The 17,441-nt window shown below is 42.5% G+C and overlaps 1 protein-coding gene across 4 annotated transcripts in view; it reads right to left on the bottom strand.

Annotated features, from left to right (window-relative positions):
• Nucleotides 1–8,835, bottom strand: part of LOC141148237 (uncharacterized) — a 122,420-nt gene extending 113,585 nt beyond the window's left edge. For 2 of the 4 annotated variants that reach the window (XM_073635487.1, XM_073635488.1), the window contains exon 1: nt 8,661–8,835. In XM_073635487.1, the coding sequence (XP_073491588.1) occupies nt 8,661–8,710 (50 nt within the window). In that variant the 5' untranslated portion in view covers nt 8,711–8,835. The remainder of the gene's footprint in view (nt 1–8,660) is intronic. The other 2 variants (XM_073635490.1, XM_073635489.1) reach the window with 1 other exon arrangement.
• Between the last annotated feature and the right edge of the window lie 8,606 nt (nt 8,836–17,441).

Below are 17,441 nucleotides of genomic sequence, written 5' to 3'. Positions count from 1 at the left end.
CCCATACCCAGGTACACCTGGTTAGTTGTTGCATTGGATGACAAATCCTTTTTCAGCCCTTTGGGCTTCTTTCCTGCTTTCTCCCCGTCCCTGGAATTTTGTTTATAGTTGTTGCATTGGCCGCTAGATCTTGAGCTACAGCCCCAGGTGATCTTACCCTCTGATAATGACATATTCCTCATCCAATTTTAGCCTTGTCATCATGTAGCCCCCTCATGCTCTCCTAACTTCACCCAAATTCACTGCAAATCCCAGAGGTCCTCATCCAAGTTTCAGTTGCTGATCGTATAGAAAACCTCCGCTGGAGCATATATGCTGAAAATGAGCAGCCGTTTAAGCAAATTGTGACACAGCCAAAATATAATAAATATAATAACGTTTGGAAGGAGCGCTAAACCAATAAACAGTGATTAAACCCTAAAACAATATTTGTTAAAACAAAAATATTATGTGTTATGATGACCAAACAAATTTTTGACAAAAATAATCAGTCCATAAAAGCCCATCAGTAAGGGCATAAGAAAAAATGTGCTGAAAAACAAAGTTAATAAAGGAACAATCAATTCACAATCCAATTATTCCATAAGTGTTCCCACGTTCTCAATATTCAGTGCTTCCACCAACGGGTGACACCAGATAAATGAGCCTCTTACCGGATCCCGTGGACCATCATATAAAATGGTCCAATGTGTGTGTTAAAGCAGAGTTCCACCCAAAAATGGAACTTGCGCTTTAAGGGAAGGTGACCCCCCTGACATGCCACATTTGGCATGTCTTTTTTTTGAGGGGGGAGCAGAAAACCCTCTTTTTAGAGAGTTCCAGCTCCCACTTCCTCCCGGGGTACCGCAGCGCCGGAAGGAAGTTCACCTCTCCGTCCTCCCTCTCGCAGGTGATTGCCTGGCCAGTCATAGTGCGCAGCGCGGCTCGCGAATGCGTAGTGCGTGCCCAGCTGTGAAGCCACATCGCTGGACCCTGGGACAGGTAAGTGTCCGATCATTAAAAGTCAGCAGATGCAGTATTTGTAGATGTTGACTTTCAATTTTTTTGAATCCCATCGCTTTAAATCCCTCTGAATAGGAAGACTCCAAATGCCAGGTACATATCCAATCAGGGTTAATCCATCAGCCAGTCTCCGCTCCACCCCCTCTTTGGGAGTTTAGAGGTAGACCAAAACAATCTGGGATAAGGTTTTGATAATCGCTGGAGGTTCTGGGTGCAGGGCGAGGACTGGCTTATGGATTAACCCATGACCCTAAGCACACAGCCAAGATAACAAAGGAGTGGCTACGGGACAACCCTGCAAATGTCCTTGAGTGATTCAGCCAGAGCCCAGACTTGAACCTCATTGAACATCTCTGGAGAGATCTGAAAATGGCTGTGTACCGACGCTCCCATCCAACCTGATGGAGCTTGAGAGGTCCTGCAAAGATAAATGGGAGCAACTGCCAAAAAATAGGTGTGCCAAGCATGTAGTATCATACTCAAAAAGACTTGAGGCTGCAATTGGTGCCAAAGGTGCTTCACCAAAGTATTGAGCAAAGGCTGTAAATACTTATGTATATGGGATTTATTTAGTTTTTTATTTTTAATAAATTCAAAAAGATTTCAAACTTCTTTCATGTTGTCATTATGGGATATTGTTTGTAGAATTTTGAGGGAAATATTGAATTTAATTCATTTTGGAACAAGACTGTAACATAACAAAATGTGGAAAAAGTGAAGTGTGGTGAATTCTTTCTGGATGCACTATATAAAGGGCAAAAATGGACAATTTTATAAAAAATAAAACATATTTTTCCTAGAGTCTTCAGTAGTATGTTTGTTGAGGAAATCGTCCAGTTTGCAGCCTTTGCCAAGCTCTGGTCATGTCTCACAGGCAGTTTTATTACATGATGAAGGACTTGCCGATACCTTTTCAGGTGTTGATGTAGCTCTTTTGCCCTGTACACACGATAGGATTTTCCGACAACAAATGTTGGATGTGAGCTTGTTGTCGGAAAGTCCGACAGTGTGTATGCTCCATAGAACATTTGCTGTCGGACTTTCCGCCAACAAATGTTTGAGAGCAGGTTCTCAAATTTTCCGATAACAAAACTTGCCCATGCATGCTCGGAATCAAGCAGAAGAGCCGCACTGGCTATTGAACTTCATTTTTCTCAGCTTGTCAAACGTCTTGTATGTCACCGCGTTCTTGAAGTTCGGAATTTCCGACAAAATTTGTGTGACTGTGTGTATGCAAGACAAGTTTGAGCCAACATCCTTCGAAAAAAAATCCATGGTTTTCTTGTCGGAAAATCTGATCGTGTGTACGGGGCATAAGAATATATTTGAGCATGATAGCCACTGGTTGAGCAGTGTCTTCAAGATACGATTTGATGAGTTAATTACAGATTTTGCAGATGCTAAGTTCAGGAAAAAATACTTTTTGTAAATATTGTAGTGTGATGTATGACCGGGATGTGTAATGCCTGCGTAATGTGTATTCTTACAGTCAATAAACTTAAGAAAAAAAATCAGACAAGTGTCTTCTTGAGAACCTAACATATTTTTTTAGAACAAATGCAGTTTATCATTCATTTCAGCTCACTTTTTTATTTGTTATACAATTTAATTTCTATGTCAAGGGGCCCTTGATCTTAAAGTGCCCTGGGCCCCCCAAGGTCTAAATTCGGCACTACCCTTACTACTGTTCAACCTCCCCTCATGGATACTCCCCTATGGGATGCTCATGGACACTCTGCCATCTCATCATCCTAGGACGACAATGCTAAACTCACTGTACTGTATAACAAGTGTACACTATGGATCCCGAAAAAAGGACCTGATCAAAAATGAAATAAAATTTGATATATGTAACGAAACGTCCCACACTCCGCTTGAGTGCTTTCGTCATATACCACTTCCTCCCAGTCTGAATATAGATATCAGATATTCCAACCGCTCACAAGCACAAAACAAGATGATACTTGTTTAGTTGCTGTACATGGACTCTTTATTAGAACCAAAATACAAGTCTTATATACAGTAGAAGAGGAGGTCCCCCCTCCTGCTCATATTACTCTAACAATACAACTGTAACCAGAAACCTAATTAACATGAGCTAATTAACGAATCCCTTAAAGCAGCCAAAGTGACTCCGTGCCCTCCTGAGCATTGTTATGATTAATCAGGATTTCACTACAGGTCAGACTTGTTGCCACCGAGCTTCACACAGTAGATTATACATTATCAAAAGTATAAACACAGGACACCTTCTCACAATAGCAGGAGCTCCAGCAGGAGTCGGCCTGTCTCCTACATTGTACAGAGGCCAATGTGATCAGCTCTCTGAACTAACATGTTGAGTTCAGAATCAGACAAACCAAGAATAGTCTTTACATATATCCTGGGAGATATTGTGGATAAATATTACTGTCCCATTTTAGGTAATCCAAGATATATTTTCTCAGTCACCCTGTGCCAGGATGGCACAGGGTGACTTAGACATAAGAGGTGCATGGGGAGCTGAATCAAGGGTTTTGCAACCTTTCCTCGGGATTCTGGGTTCCACGGGCCCTCCCGTCACATCATACCTCCCAGAAAAAAAAACCCGAAACTCTAAACTACAATGTTGTGGAAGTTGTGGACTTTTTCTATATATTTTTACAGACCACCATTACATTTTTTCAAGCTATGCCTACAGAATAAGGGGATCTAATTGAATATAAAACATAATAAAAATTAGCCTTTTCGTTTATCAAATAAAAACATCAATACAGGTAATGGTGTACTGCTAAGAAAGCAAGTACAAACGTGACATTGAAAGCTGGCATTGCCCCATTTAGCAGAAACGATGTCTTGTAGGAATTTTACATAACCATAAAGAAAGTGTACATTTTTCTGGAGTGTGGCATTGAAGATAGATAAAACACAACTATTCATTTACAGAAGACAAAAGTCATACATATGAATCCCACACACATGCAATAGGAGTCTATACACTATAATTTCCTCTACTGATCTTGGTACACTATATTCCCAAAAGTATTGGGACTCCTGCCTTTACACACACGCAAACTTTAGTGACATCCCAGTTTTAGTCTGTAGGGTTCAATATTGAGTTGGTCCACCCTTTGCAGCTATAACAGCTTCAAATCTCCTCGGAAGGCTGTCCACAAGGTTTAGGAGTGTGTCTATGGGAATGTTTGACCATTCTTCCAGAAGCACATTTGTAAGGTCAGGTACTGATGTTGGACGAGAAGGCCTGGCTCGCAGTCTCCACTCTAATTCATCTCAAAGGTGTTCTATAGGGTTGAGGTCAGGACTCTGTGCAGGCCAGTCAAGTTCCTCCACCCCAAACTTGCTCATCCATGTCTTTATGGACCTTGCTTTGTGCACTGGTGCGCAGTCATGTTGGAACAGGAAGGGGCCATCCCCAAACTGTTCCCACAAAGTTGGGAGCATGAAATTGTCCAAAATGTCTTGGTATGCTGATGCCTTAAGAGTTCCCTTCACCATACTTCCCAACTTTCTAATATGGGAACGAGGGACACCTATTAGCAAAAAGATGTAGATGTAGACCCTGCCATGCCCCCTAAAGGAGAATTAGATAAATAGTCCTTTTTATATACAACTTTATAGATCAGACCAAAATGAGGGACAAATGAGGAGGACAGAGGGACTTTGTTCCAAATCATGGACAGTCCCTTTAAAATCAGGGACAATTGGGAGCTATGCCTTCACTGGAACTAAGGGGCCAAGCCAACCCCACACCATAATCCCCCCTCTGCCAAATGATTTGGATGAGTGCACAAAGCAACGTTCATAAATACATGGATGCATATGTGTTTCCTTTTTCTTTTTTCCTTCTTCCCTTCCTTTTCCCTTCCTTCCCTTTCCTTTCCCTTTCCCTCCCTTTCCCCTTTAAAAATAATGAGCAAGGGGGACATCCCCTTCCCTTCTAAACTTCTAGTACCCATACGTTTCTTTATGTGTGTGTTTATTTTAGCACAAAGAACAAAAAAAAAAAAAAAAAAAAAGAAAAAAAAGGAAGTTTCTCTCTCCATCTCTCCCCATCCCACCCCCCCCTCCCCCAAACATCCAATGTTTACCAAGACTGTGGGAGAAAAGGAAAAAAAATAAAAAATCCACATATACATATAACCGTACATTGTCTTACCCCCCTCCCTCTTGATTAGCATTTTAGAAGTTTATTACTATTTACGTCTATCCTTCAAGGCCAGTCTTCTTATATCTTTATTCTTAATGACTATACCACTTCTTTCTCCTTTACCCATCTATATTTCCCTTTTCTATTATCTCCTTAGCGCATTGTTCCCAATTTGCCCATATTGTTTCAAATTTCTTTCCTTGGTTTTTAACCACATGAACCCACCTCTCCGCTTCCCTTATTGTATTAACCTCATTTCTACACTCTATGACTGACGGAATCCGGTCCTGTCTCCAGTACTTTGGAATTAATTTTTTTGCTGCATTTAATAAATGTGGGGTTATGCTTTCTCTATATTTTTTGATAGGTCCGGGCGCTCCATGGAATAAATATTGTATAGGCCCAAACTCCATGTGATCCGCTGTCATTTTTTTAATCCATGGAGCCACCGATTCCCAAAATCGCTTAATTATTGGACATGTCCACCAAAGATGAAGAAAGGTTCCCCTCTGTCCACAACTCCTCCAACACTTATCATTAGCTTCTGAAGAGATTTGTGCTATTTTAACTGGTGTCCTATACCATCTCGCTAGGAACTTATATGCCTCTCGAATGCAGTTAGTGTATTTATGGGTCTTAACTGTATTATTTTCTTAAGGAAACTCATCATTTGACGGTGTTTCCATTCCGCCATTCTTGTCTCACCAAATTTCAAAATCATCTCTGTCAATGATAATAAAGCTCCACTTGGGGCAAACTTACCGCATCTAGTATTCCCGTCTTGACCTCAGACCCCCAGACTTCCCATCTTCTCCCCCGGGGGGAACCACGGGAATCCCTCCAGAGGAGCCAGAGGGGAGGTCTGTGGGGCATACCCACCCTCTTTATTCATTCTATCCCATATTTCTAATGTATTCAGGGTCATTGGTGATGTCCATTGTGACAGCCCTCTCAATGACCCTTGGATCCATGGTGTTCCTGCTAGGTTTCTCCCCATCAACATTTCTGCCTGTACCCCTGGTTTTCTATTTAGGTCATGGCACCAGTCCATTATTCTAACTAGCGCCATGGCCCTATAATAGGATGTTATATCCGGGAGTCCTAGGCCTCCCTCCGCTCTACTCCTTCTTAAAATGTCGTAAGCCAGTCTAGGCCTTTTATCGTTCCACACAAAGGCCATCAACAGCCAACGCATTTGTTTAAAGAGAGTCGCCGGCAGCTTGATTGGCACTGTACGCAGCACATAAAATATTCTGGGCAGTATGCTCATTTTTATGGCACTGATTCTTCCGAACCAGGTCAAATATTTCCCCTTCCACTTCTTTAACTCCTCTGTTATTTCTTTCACTAATGCGCCATAGTTATACTCAAACAATAGTTCATAGTCTGCGCTTATCTGTACCCCCAGGTATGTCAGCGACTCCTTGTTCCAAATAAATGGATACATCTCCTTCAGTGATCTTTCTATCTCCACTGGGACATGACTAGGAAGGATGACTGATTTCTCAAAATTAATCTTAAAGCCAGACACCCTTCCAAATTTCTGTACTTCCACCATCAATGCGGCTATAGATGTCTGGGGAGCGGAGAGAAAAAATAATAAGTCATCCGCATACGCTGCTACTTTATGTTCCGTATGGCCTATATGCATCCCTACTATCTCCTTGTTCTTTCTAATTCCACGCATGAATGGTTCCATTACTAACGCAAATATCAAGTATATAGTATAAATACATGGATGAGTGAGTTTGGGGAGGAGGAACTTGACTGGCCTGCACCTCAACCCGAACACCTTTGGGATTAATTAAAGCAGAGACTGCGAGCCAGGCCTTCTCGTCCAACATCAGTGCCTGACCTCACAAATGCGCTTCTGGAAGAATGGTCAAACATTCCCATAGACACACTCCTAAACTTTGTGGATAGCCTTCCCAGAAGAGTTGAAGCTGTTATAGCTGCAAAGGGTGGGCCAAACTCAACACTGAACCCTACGGACTAAGACTGGGGTGTTATTAATGTTCATGTGCGTATAAAGGCAGGCGTCCCAATACTTTTGGTGATATAGTGTAGGATGACACTACACACATCAATAGAATGAGAACACCAGACATTTTATAGCTGAGGTTAAATTCATTGGTAAAGCTGGTAATTTATTATTTTTTTTCTATATGAAAAGCATGAACTTTAAAGGGGTTGTAAAGGCTCGTGTTTTTTCACCTCAATGCATCCTATGCATTAAGATGAAGAAACACTTGGCAGTCACCCGCCCCCCCATGCCCCCCCCCCCCTTTTTACTTGCCTGAACCCCATTCATTCAGTCGGTGGGGACGCGCTCTCCCTCTCTCCAGGGGCTCCCAGGTCTTGATTGGATAGATTGATAGCAGCGCAGCCATTGGCTCCCGCTGCTGTCAATCAAATCCAATGACGCAGGCGCCGGGGGGGCGGGGGCGAGTCCGGCATTCGTGTCTATGGACGCCGAATGCTGGACTTGGGAGCATGCCCGCAAGGTAATCCTCGGGGCCACACTGTGTAAAACGAGCTGCACAGTGCAGGTAAGTATGATATGTTTGTTATTTAAAAAAACAAAAAAACAAACCCTTACAATCACTTTAACGTACATCATGGAAATGAATACACCATGTCAGTTTCAAAGGGGTGCACTTATTTTTTTATATATATCACAACTTACTTCATACACATATATCACAATGTAGAATCATAGAGCGCTGTATAACACCGATCTCTATCTCCTCCTAGACAGTCCCAGCCCCCCTACAGTCAGAACACAGAGAGGGAACACATTTAACCCCTTGATCACCCCCTAGTGTTAACCCCTTCCCTGCCAGTGACATTTATACAGTAATCAGTGGCTATTTTTAGCTCTGATCGCTGTATAAATGTCACTGGTCCCAAAATAGTGTCAAAAGTGTCCGATCTGTCTGTCGCAATCCTGATAAAATCGCAGATCACCGCCATTACTAGTAAAAAAAAAATAAAATAAATAAAAATGTCATAAATCTATCCCCTATTTTGTAGACGCTATAACTTTTGCGCAAACCAATCAATATATTGTACGCTTATTGCAATTTTTTTTTTTACCAAAAATATGTAGAAGAATACATATCAGCCCAAACTGAGGAAATTTTTTTTTTTTCATTTATCATAGCAAAAACTACAAAATATTGTGTTTTATTTCTGAAATTGTCGCTTTTTTTTGTTTATAGCACAAAAAATAAAAACCGCAGAGGTGATCAAATACCACCCAAAGAAAGCTCTATTTGTGGGAAAAAAAGGACATCAGTTTTGTTTGGGTACAGCGCCGCACGACCGCACAATTGTCAGTTAAAACGACGCAGTGCCCTAAAACAAAAAATGGCCCGGTTATTAAGGGGGCAAATTCTTCTGGGAGCTGAAGTGGATAAAAGTGAGGGGGACTGGCACATAACAAAGCCCTATTATTGACCATTCTAAACAGTTATTCTAAGGGATTTGTTAGTCAGTTTAGAGTACTTACTGTTTCTGTTGTTCCCAATCCCCTCCATCTGAAAATCGATTGTCTTGCATAGTAATATTATGTTAGGAATTACTGTTATTCCAAGGTCTCTGCTCCGGGGATGTCACTCTGTGTCTGTAACTTTCTTCGGTGTTTGGAAATGTCTGTGTGATATTTGTCAGAATTTCTTTCACTTTCACTTCCCCTCAGCTGCAAACATCGCTCCCAACTGGCCTTCATTCTAAGAAACTGTTAAAGAGGACGTAAACCCTGATGGGTTTTACTTCCTCTTTTGCTCGCTGCAAAGCCTGCAAATGAAAAGAATAATGGGCTAGTATGCATAGCATGCTAGCCCATTATGTGCCACTTACCTGCAAAAACATCCAGAGGTGTCCCCTGTGTAGGCAGCGTCCATCTTCTGGCACCTCTTCCTTCCGGGCCACGGACTTCGGATCTGTGATTTGTTGGAGACGCGTGACCTCACTCCTGCGCATGCGCACGGGAGCCACGATTAACGGCACAGGCTAGGGAAAAAACAGCACTTACTTTATTTTCTTCCCCGCACATGCACCGTTGGTATTTTTGGAGGACTACAAGTGAAATATCTCCTAAACGGCGCACGTTTAGGAGATATTTCATCTAACTATAGGTAGGCCTTATTCTAGGCTTACTTATAGGTAGTAGTCCAAAAAGTGGGTTTACAACCACTTTAAAGCCATGACCCTCCGTTACTTTTTCCTATTTTGTTGTCACTCTTTTGGATCAAATTTACCCCCCCCCCCCAAACTGTTATACGTCACATAGGGGTCGATTCACTAAGAGTTAAATGACGGTAAATAAAATGCGGTAAAATAACGCATGCGGTAAATCAGTTGTGAAAATTCAATTCACTAAGAATTTAGCATTGAAGTGATTGTAAAGGTTCTTTTTTTTTAAAATAACAAACATATCATACTTACCTCCTAAGTGGTAAGGCCCTCAATCCTCCTCTTCTGTGGTCCCGCCGTGTCGCTCCTGGCTCCTCCTCTTCTCGAGTTCCCCCCAGATAGCCGCTTTCCATGGGGGGCACCCATACGGGCGCGCTCCTGAGTCCTGCTGCTGCGTCCATAGACCCAGACAGCAGGACTCGGCCCTGCCCCCGGCTCCCTTGTCACTGGATTTGATTGAGTCAATCAAATACAGTCAACCTGTCCAATGAGGACCAGAGACAGCGGCTGGAGCTGCTGTGCTCATCCCAGTCGCTGGAACGATTGGGTTCAGGTAAGAAAAAGGGGAGGGGGGGTGCTGCAGCACAAAAGGTTTTTCACCTTAATGTTCTCTACAACCCCTTTAACCACTTGCCGATCATCGCACGCCGATATACATCGGCACAATGGCAGCGGTGGGCAAATGGGTGACCTGTACGTCCCCTTTATGAGCCGGGGACAGCAGGCACGCGCGGGCAGCCAGAGGCACGTGTACCTGCCATGTACAGCGTAACCGTGTCCGCGTGACTGGTGGACTCGATGTCTGCCGGTCTCCCGGCGATCGTGTCACAGAGCCTCAGAATGGGGAAGTGCCTATGTAAACAAGGCATTTCCCCGTTCTGGCTTGTGTCATGACAGAGATCACTGCTCCCTGTTATCAAGAGCAGCGATCACTGTCATGTGAGTTGAAGCCCATCCCCCCCACAGTTAGAATCACTCCCTAGGACACACTTAACCCCTTCATCGCCCCTAGTGGTTAACCCCTTCCCTGCCAGTGTCATTTACAAAGTCAGCAGTGCATTTTTATAGCACTGATCGCTGTATAAATGACAATGGTCCCAAAATAGTGTCAAAAGTGTCCGATATGTCTGCCATAATGTCGCAGTCTCGATAAAAATCACAGATCGCCACCATTACTAATAAAAAAAATTAAAATAAAAATGCCATAAAACTATCCCCTATTTTGTAGACGCTATGACTTTTGCGCAAACCAATCAATATACGCTTATTGAAATTTTTTTTTTACCAAAAATATGTAAAAGAATACATATCGGCCTAAACTGAGGAAAAAAATATTTTTTTATATATTTTTGGTGGATATTTATTGTAGCAAAAAGTAAAAAATAATGCTTTTTTTCAAAATTGTTGCCCTTTTTTGTTTCTAGCGCAAAAAATAAAAACCGCAGAGGTGATAAAATACCACTATAAATAATATAATAAAGCTCTATTTCTGGGAAAAAAAGGACATAAATTTTGTTTGGGTACAACATCGCACGACTGTGCAATTGTCAGTTAAAGTGACGCAGTGCCGAATCACAAAAAGTGCTCTGGTCAGGAAGGGGATAAAATCTTCCGGGCTGAAGCGGTTAAATACCAAATTGGTAACTACCCCATTTTATCGCACATGTCGGTAGTTAAAGAGGGAGTCCACCCAAACTGCAAAAAAAAAAAAAAAATTAAAAGCCAGCAGCTACAAATACTGCAGATGCTGACTTTTAATACATGGCCACTTACCTGTCCCAGGGTCCAGCGATGTCAGCAGGGAACGCCGAGAACCCGCTCGGTTCTCGGCAGCTGCCGCCGCCATCCTAGGTGGGGGAATCAGGAAGTGAAGCGATGCGGCTTCACTTCCTGGTTCCCTACTGTGCATGCGCGAGTCGCGCTGCGCATCGTTAGTGGTCCCCGCTCTCTCCTGGGAGCTGTGTGTTTCCCAGGAGACAGCGCGGTGGGGACGGGAAGAGGCATAGACTCCCATGGGAGTCTATGCCGGAAGTGGGTGCAAATACCTGCCTTAGGCAGGTATCTGCAACCCCCTCCCCCCTGAAAGGTGCCAAATGTGACACCGGAGGGGGGGAGGGTTCCGAAAAGCGGAAGTTCCATTTTTGTGTGGAACTCCGCTTTAAGGGTTGTGAAGGTCATTTCCTTATAATATTTTACTTTTTAACACGTTTTTTTTATTTTTCTTTTGCAAAGGACAATTTTTTAATCTAACATTTTTACAGTAATCTGTATTTAGAGGCATTTACTTGGTAATCCAAGCTCCTTTACTAAATCCATCATGCCATACATTCATAAATTAGTTTTTTTGTAAATGTATGGCCTACTAGAGGTGTTGAAAGTGCTCTTTTCTATGTTTTTGGCCCAATTCTGTGCTGCTACCTATGTTTATATTGTGGAAACTAAAGAACTGGACTATATTTTAAATATTTTTTTAAAACAAAAAAATACTTGTGTATTTGGGATGTATAATGCCACATTTTTGTTTGTCCACTGCTGGTGGAATAATGACCACTTTCTGTGGGTCCTCTGTGGGTGGAATTAGACCCCTCTCTGAGGGTAGTATTCCACCCTTTTCTGTGGGTGGAATAGTGCCCCTTCCTGTGGGTGTTCTGTGGGTTGAATTAAGCTCTCGGTGGGTGGAATGCCCCTTTCTGAGGGTTTGAATTGGCCCCTCCTTCTGGTACCACACTAGTTACCGACACCAAAAGGGTGGTGTTAAATATCACACCTTTTTTTAGTTCCAGTTTCATTTGTGAATTGGACTTATCAGACTACCGCACGTTTTTTGCGATAGTTACCGACAATTTTTTTTGTTGTTTACTGCAAAATCATTATTTTTTTTTAGTGAATTGTACTTAACTTACCGCATGTGTTTATTTATGCAAATGAGTAAGATTATACCCTTGTCGCATGCGGTAAACATCAGTGAATTGACCCCATAATCTTTTATCCATACTCTGAACCCAGGTCGGCAACCCGTGGAACGCCATCTACCAATCGATCGTCGCCAGGTGACTGGTAGATCGCCTGGGCTTTCCAACCTGCTGTCACATAGATGAAGGTGCAGGGGTAACTGAGGAACTTCTTCCCGGCACGTACCTCAGCCGGCGACAGCCACAGAGGGAACAGGACAACCGAGGCAGCAAGTCCGTGGAGGCATCAGTCGTCTGCACAAGTCAAGTCCTGCATTATTTTGAGTTGCAAGCAGCGTTACCCAGTGTGCTGTAAATTAAATATATCATCCCTGCCCATGTTTGCTAGACCACGTGTCAGAAGTAAGGTGGATTTTACGGCTGACTGCTTTGTCCAACGATGCCAGAACATTCCCTTCCACATGATGGTAGAGAGATGGAACGGCCTTACGTGAAAAGTAGTAGCCACTGGGAACCTGCCGTTGTGGTACATTTGCAAGCAGTTGGTGGATTCTGCCACAGTTGGGGGATTCTGCCCCCTTCTGTGTACAAATTCACAGAAGGGGACAGAATCCACCAGGCTGAAAGGCAGAAGTTGGAGAGCCAACAACTTTGACAAGCTTGCATTCAGATGCTGGGCATGTGGGTGGCAGGGACTGTTTTTTTTTTCCACTGCAGCAGATGGGGCAGAGAAATTTGCCGGCTACAGTCTACAACTGGTGGTATGCTGGTGGCAGATGTGCTGCTAGGACCTAGGACACCCTGTGCTATACCATCATCCGATGGTTGCCGAGAGGTAATGACTCGGTATAACAGGGGCAGAATGAAGTGGGTAAGGAGGAGAATTACTAGGGACATATTTGTGCCCCTTTTGTGTGGCTTTTAGGTGCTCTTGCTAATGGGCTGAATGGTTGGACGTTAAATGCCTTGTTAGGCATGTGGTACCCAAATGGTTGTTTTTTTGCCATGTTTGATGTGCCTGAGACACAGTTTGCAGATAACAACAGTGCGATCTGCTGCAGATGTGCTGAAAAAGGCCCAGACAGCTGAGCTTTGGGACGTGGGCCAGGAGATAACAGCTACAGAATGTGATGGAATAGGGTGGCTGCTCTCTACTCTTTCTTGATGTCGGCCTCCTTGGGGTTGTGCCGCCTCACCTTCAGTTTCCTCCTCTGCTCTATCTGGCACCCAAGTCGCATTAGTGACCTCATCATCATCATCTCCATCTCCTCCATCTTCATCATTACCACTGGAGACAACTCGGCAATACGCTGCGGCTTGGGGAACATGAATGCCAATTTGTCTGGCCTCTCTAGGCTCAAGTTTCTGTCATCCTCAACCTCAGAACCAACATCTGAATCCCGTAATGGCTGGGCATCATCAAGGAGCAAGTGGCTGACGCTGTGGTCAAATAACTTAGCTGACTCCTCAATGGCTGATGTTGGGGCTATGGTAGGAATAGATGTGGACAAGGAGGCAGGTTTAACCACCCTGGCAATGGCAGGGGACTGCACACTTGTCTCTGCTTGCGTGACAGAGGATGAGGAGTATGAGGAAGGTTTAGTAAGCCAGTCCACCACCTCCTCTGCATGCTGTGGCTGGATAGCAGGGGGAAACTCACTAAACAGAGGAAATTATGACCTGCCTGAGGAGTGACCAACATGTCCACCTTTGCCTGTGGACATATTTGTTGCTGGCCCCCTTACAGTGCCAAGGGAACATTTGCCTCTCCTTGTTGTCCTCCCAGACATTATTGGAAAGGAGGGGGCATTGCTTTTAAGAAAATGTAAAGAAGAAGTTGAAATCTGTAGGTAGATGCACTTTAATCAATGTAAAGAGGTGTTTGGTGCACTTTAATTTGAGTACTCAAGCTACACAGACACACTCCATGGATACACTATAATATACTGCAATATAATGCTCCAAGCATAAAGTGACACACAGAACTATATGGCGTTAAACTGTCAGTAACGCACACAAAATGATATGGCATTAAACTGGCAGTAACACACACAGAACTATATGGTGTTAAACTGGCAGTAACGCACAAAACTATATGGTGTTAAACTGGCAGTAACGCACGCAAAACGGTATGGCGTTAAACTGTCAGTAACACACACAAAGCAATATGGTATTAAACTGGCAGTAATGCACACAGAAGTAAATGGCGTTAAACTGGCAGTAACACACACAAAACTATATGGCGTTAAACTGGCAGTAATGCACACAGAACTATATGGCATTAAACTGGCAGTAATGCACAAAACGATATGGTGTTAAACTGGCAGTAATGCATGCAAAACGATATGGCGTTAAACTGGCAGTAACGCACACAAAACGATATGGTGTTAAACTGGCAGTAACACACGCAAAACGATATAGCGTTAAACTGGCAGTAAACTGACACACAGAAGGGCGGGCTCATCTTTCCACTTAGGCCGAGGGGAACACATGTTAAAAAAACATGTCCGATCCCCTATCCGTGACCCATCGCCGCCGATTCCTAATATAAAGGAGGAGGCATGAGGGGATAGGGGCCAGGCGGCAGAGAGGGGAGGTGGACCGTGATCAGCATGGTGCCGGAAATGATGTACGCGTGAGCATGCATCACAGACGCTGCGTTCCAAGCAAGCAACCGTATGGAGGCTGGAAGTGAGGCGGCCCAAAAGTCGCCCCATACCAGTTTCCCCGGATGGAAAAACAGATTGCCTGCAAGAATGCCTCTGGGGGAACCAGATGGAAAGAGGAGAATAGAGTAGTCGCCTGGGGGTATGTAACAAACCCTTGACGGATCTCCAACTAACCCACAGGCAGTGGGCAGACATGGGCAAGGCTGGGAGTCCAATCCGAAATCCGAAAATAAAAAATAAATGATAAACAATCAAAAATAAATTAAAAAAAGAATGATAAACAAAATAAGATGAAAAATTAAGAAATACAAAAAATTAAAAATATAAAAAATAAATAAAAAATAAAAACATAAAAAAGGGTTTTTTTTTATTTTTTATTTTTTGTTATATTTTGTATTTTTTTTATTTCTTTATTTTTCATCTTATTTTGTTTATCATTCTTTTTTATTTATTTTTTGATTGTTTAGAATTTTTTTTTTATTTTTCTGTTTATTCGACCAAAGTATCTATCATTATGCAGGTAGCCCAGTCACCTTCATCTAATCACCATGGAATGTGTCAAAGCAGATATTGATTATCCAAGATCAGGATGCATGATGTGACATTTTGTGAAACTGCCCTGTTCTATTTACATAATCCATTCCCATGGTGCCAGGAAGTCTGGGGCAGGTGTTAATTGTTATGTGGCAACAAGTGTGAAATCTGCAAAAAAATTTTTAATAAATTTGCGCTAGATCTGTAATAACCAAAGAAGATAACGACTGCTAGCACAGGTTATAATAATCAATCCTACAACATATAAATACAAAAAAAAGTGCAGCGCTTATCAAAATAAGTGAAAAATACAAATATGTGCAAATAGTGTCCCCACACTGTGCAAAAAAAAAGAAATAAGTGTCCCAGAAGGATAATCCAGAAGTTACAAGTGCATTAGCGATCCCAGAGCTCTTCAGTCCAGATTCCGCTCACAGCAATAAAAGCCCCTGATGGCTTCAAATGTATGATGAAACGCGTGAGAATGGGACGAGATGTGATGTCACCATGCTTACCGATTGACAGCTGAATCTATATGATATCGCCGTTTTTGAAATTTGTGCTGCTTTTTACTTGATTGAGATGCTTGTTTTTAACTACGAAAATGTGAGTGCAATTTATTGGTTTAAATAAACATGTTGTCATACAGTATCATTCTATGAGCATCTGTATTTCATATGTTCTATTGCTGTGAGCAGAATCTGGACTGATCGCTAATACCTGTGTGGATACTTTGGGGAATTATCCCCTAAGGCTTGTTATCTTTTTCCATTAATGTTTGATGCCAAATCATTTTGGTAAGCAGCCATTGTTTATTATCGCTCTCATTCATAGAGGATCTTTGGGAAGTTGGCTCCTTCATGCATGTACTTCAAATTCCTAGATTATCCTTTTGTGAAACATATTTCTTCTTTTTTTTGTAATTTGTCAAATTTGAGGTAGAGGTGATAAAACAATAATATTATATAATGGTGACAGATGATTTTAAAGTCCCCTCAACTGTTCTTAGGGATGGTTGTTCTAGTTAGAGTTTGATTGTCACTTTAACACAACTTGTAATTAGAACAGGTTCCTTTAATAAACTTTTTCACCTTCCATCATTAATAATCAGCAACTGCCTTGAGGCACATTCACGTGACAGAGTTCCCCGTGTGACTATAAATATTGGGGTATGTTCCCAACACCCATTTGATGTGAGGAAGGCACGTGAATGAGAAATGTCCCCAATATCAATGCACAAATCTAGGTGAATTACTAGTAGATGAGGTTGGAATCTTCCATTAGTGTCTGGGATGGGTGGAACGTGTTGCTTTCTGTTTCTGGGAACTCTCCTAGCAGCATTGTGTTGAATTTATCTTTATTAGCCAAGTTTCTTATCTGGATACTTGTCTATCGAGTGGCAGTGTTGTTTTGAACTTATTTGTATTGGACATGTGTACAGATAAAATACTTGTAATTACTGGAAGACATGATGGGACCTTCAATCATTCAGTAAATGGATGCAATTGTGGGTCATAATCCTGTGACTGGATATAGTAGTTGATTACTGTGGAATATCTATCTATTTCAGGATTATCAGGTCTGATCAGCTACTGTATTTGCAGCCATAGAATGATATGACGTGGCCATAAACCTCCAGGTGACTGAAGTATTTAAAAGGTGATTGTAAACCTCAAACATGAATTATGAACAAAGCGTATCCCTCTATAGTGCAGGGGTCTCAAACTGGAGGCCCTCCAGCTGTTGCAAAACTACAAATCCCATCATGCCTCTGCCTGTGGGAGTCATGCTTTTGTAGGAGGATTTGTTTCATCTCTGTTTATCACCTGAGACTAGTCCCTTCAATGGGTATGTAAAGGTTTGCAACCACTTTAAAAAAATGTTGTTTTTTTTTCCTGGCTTGCGTACCTACAGGTCCCTGATATGTAGGGTTATTTACTTGGATGACTGACCACGGATTCCCGGATGGATTCACCCTTC

Source organism: Aquarana catesbeiana, linkage group LG06, assembly GCF_042186555.1.
Source record: "Aquarana catesbeiana isolate 2022-GZ linkage group LG06, ASM4218655v1, whole genome shotgun sequence".
Lineage (NCBI taxonomy): Eukaryota > Metazoa > Chordata > Amphibia > Anura > Ranidae > Aquarana > Aquarana catesbeiana.
Note: the sequence above shows the minus strand (reverse complement) of the source record. Positions and strands in the feature narration are given on the sequence as shown.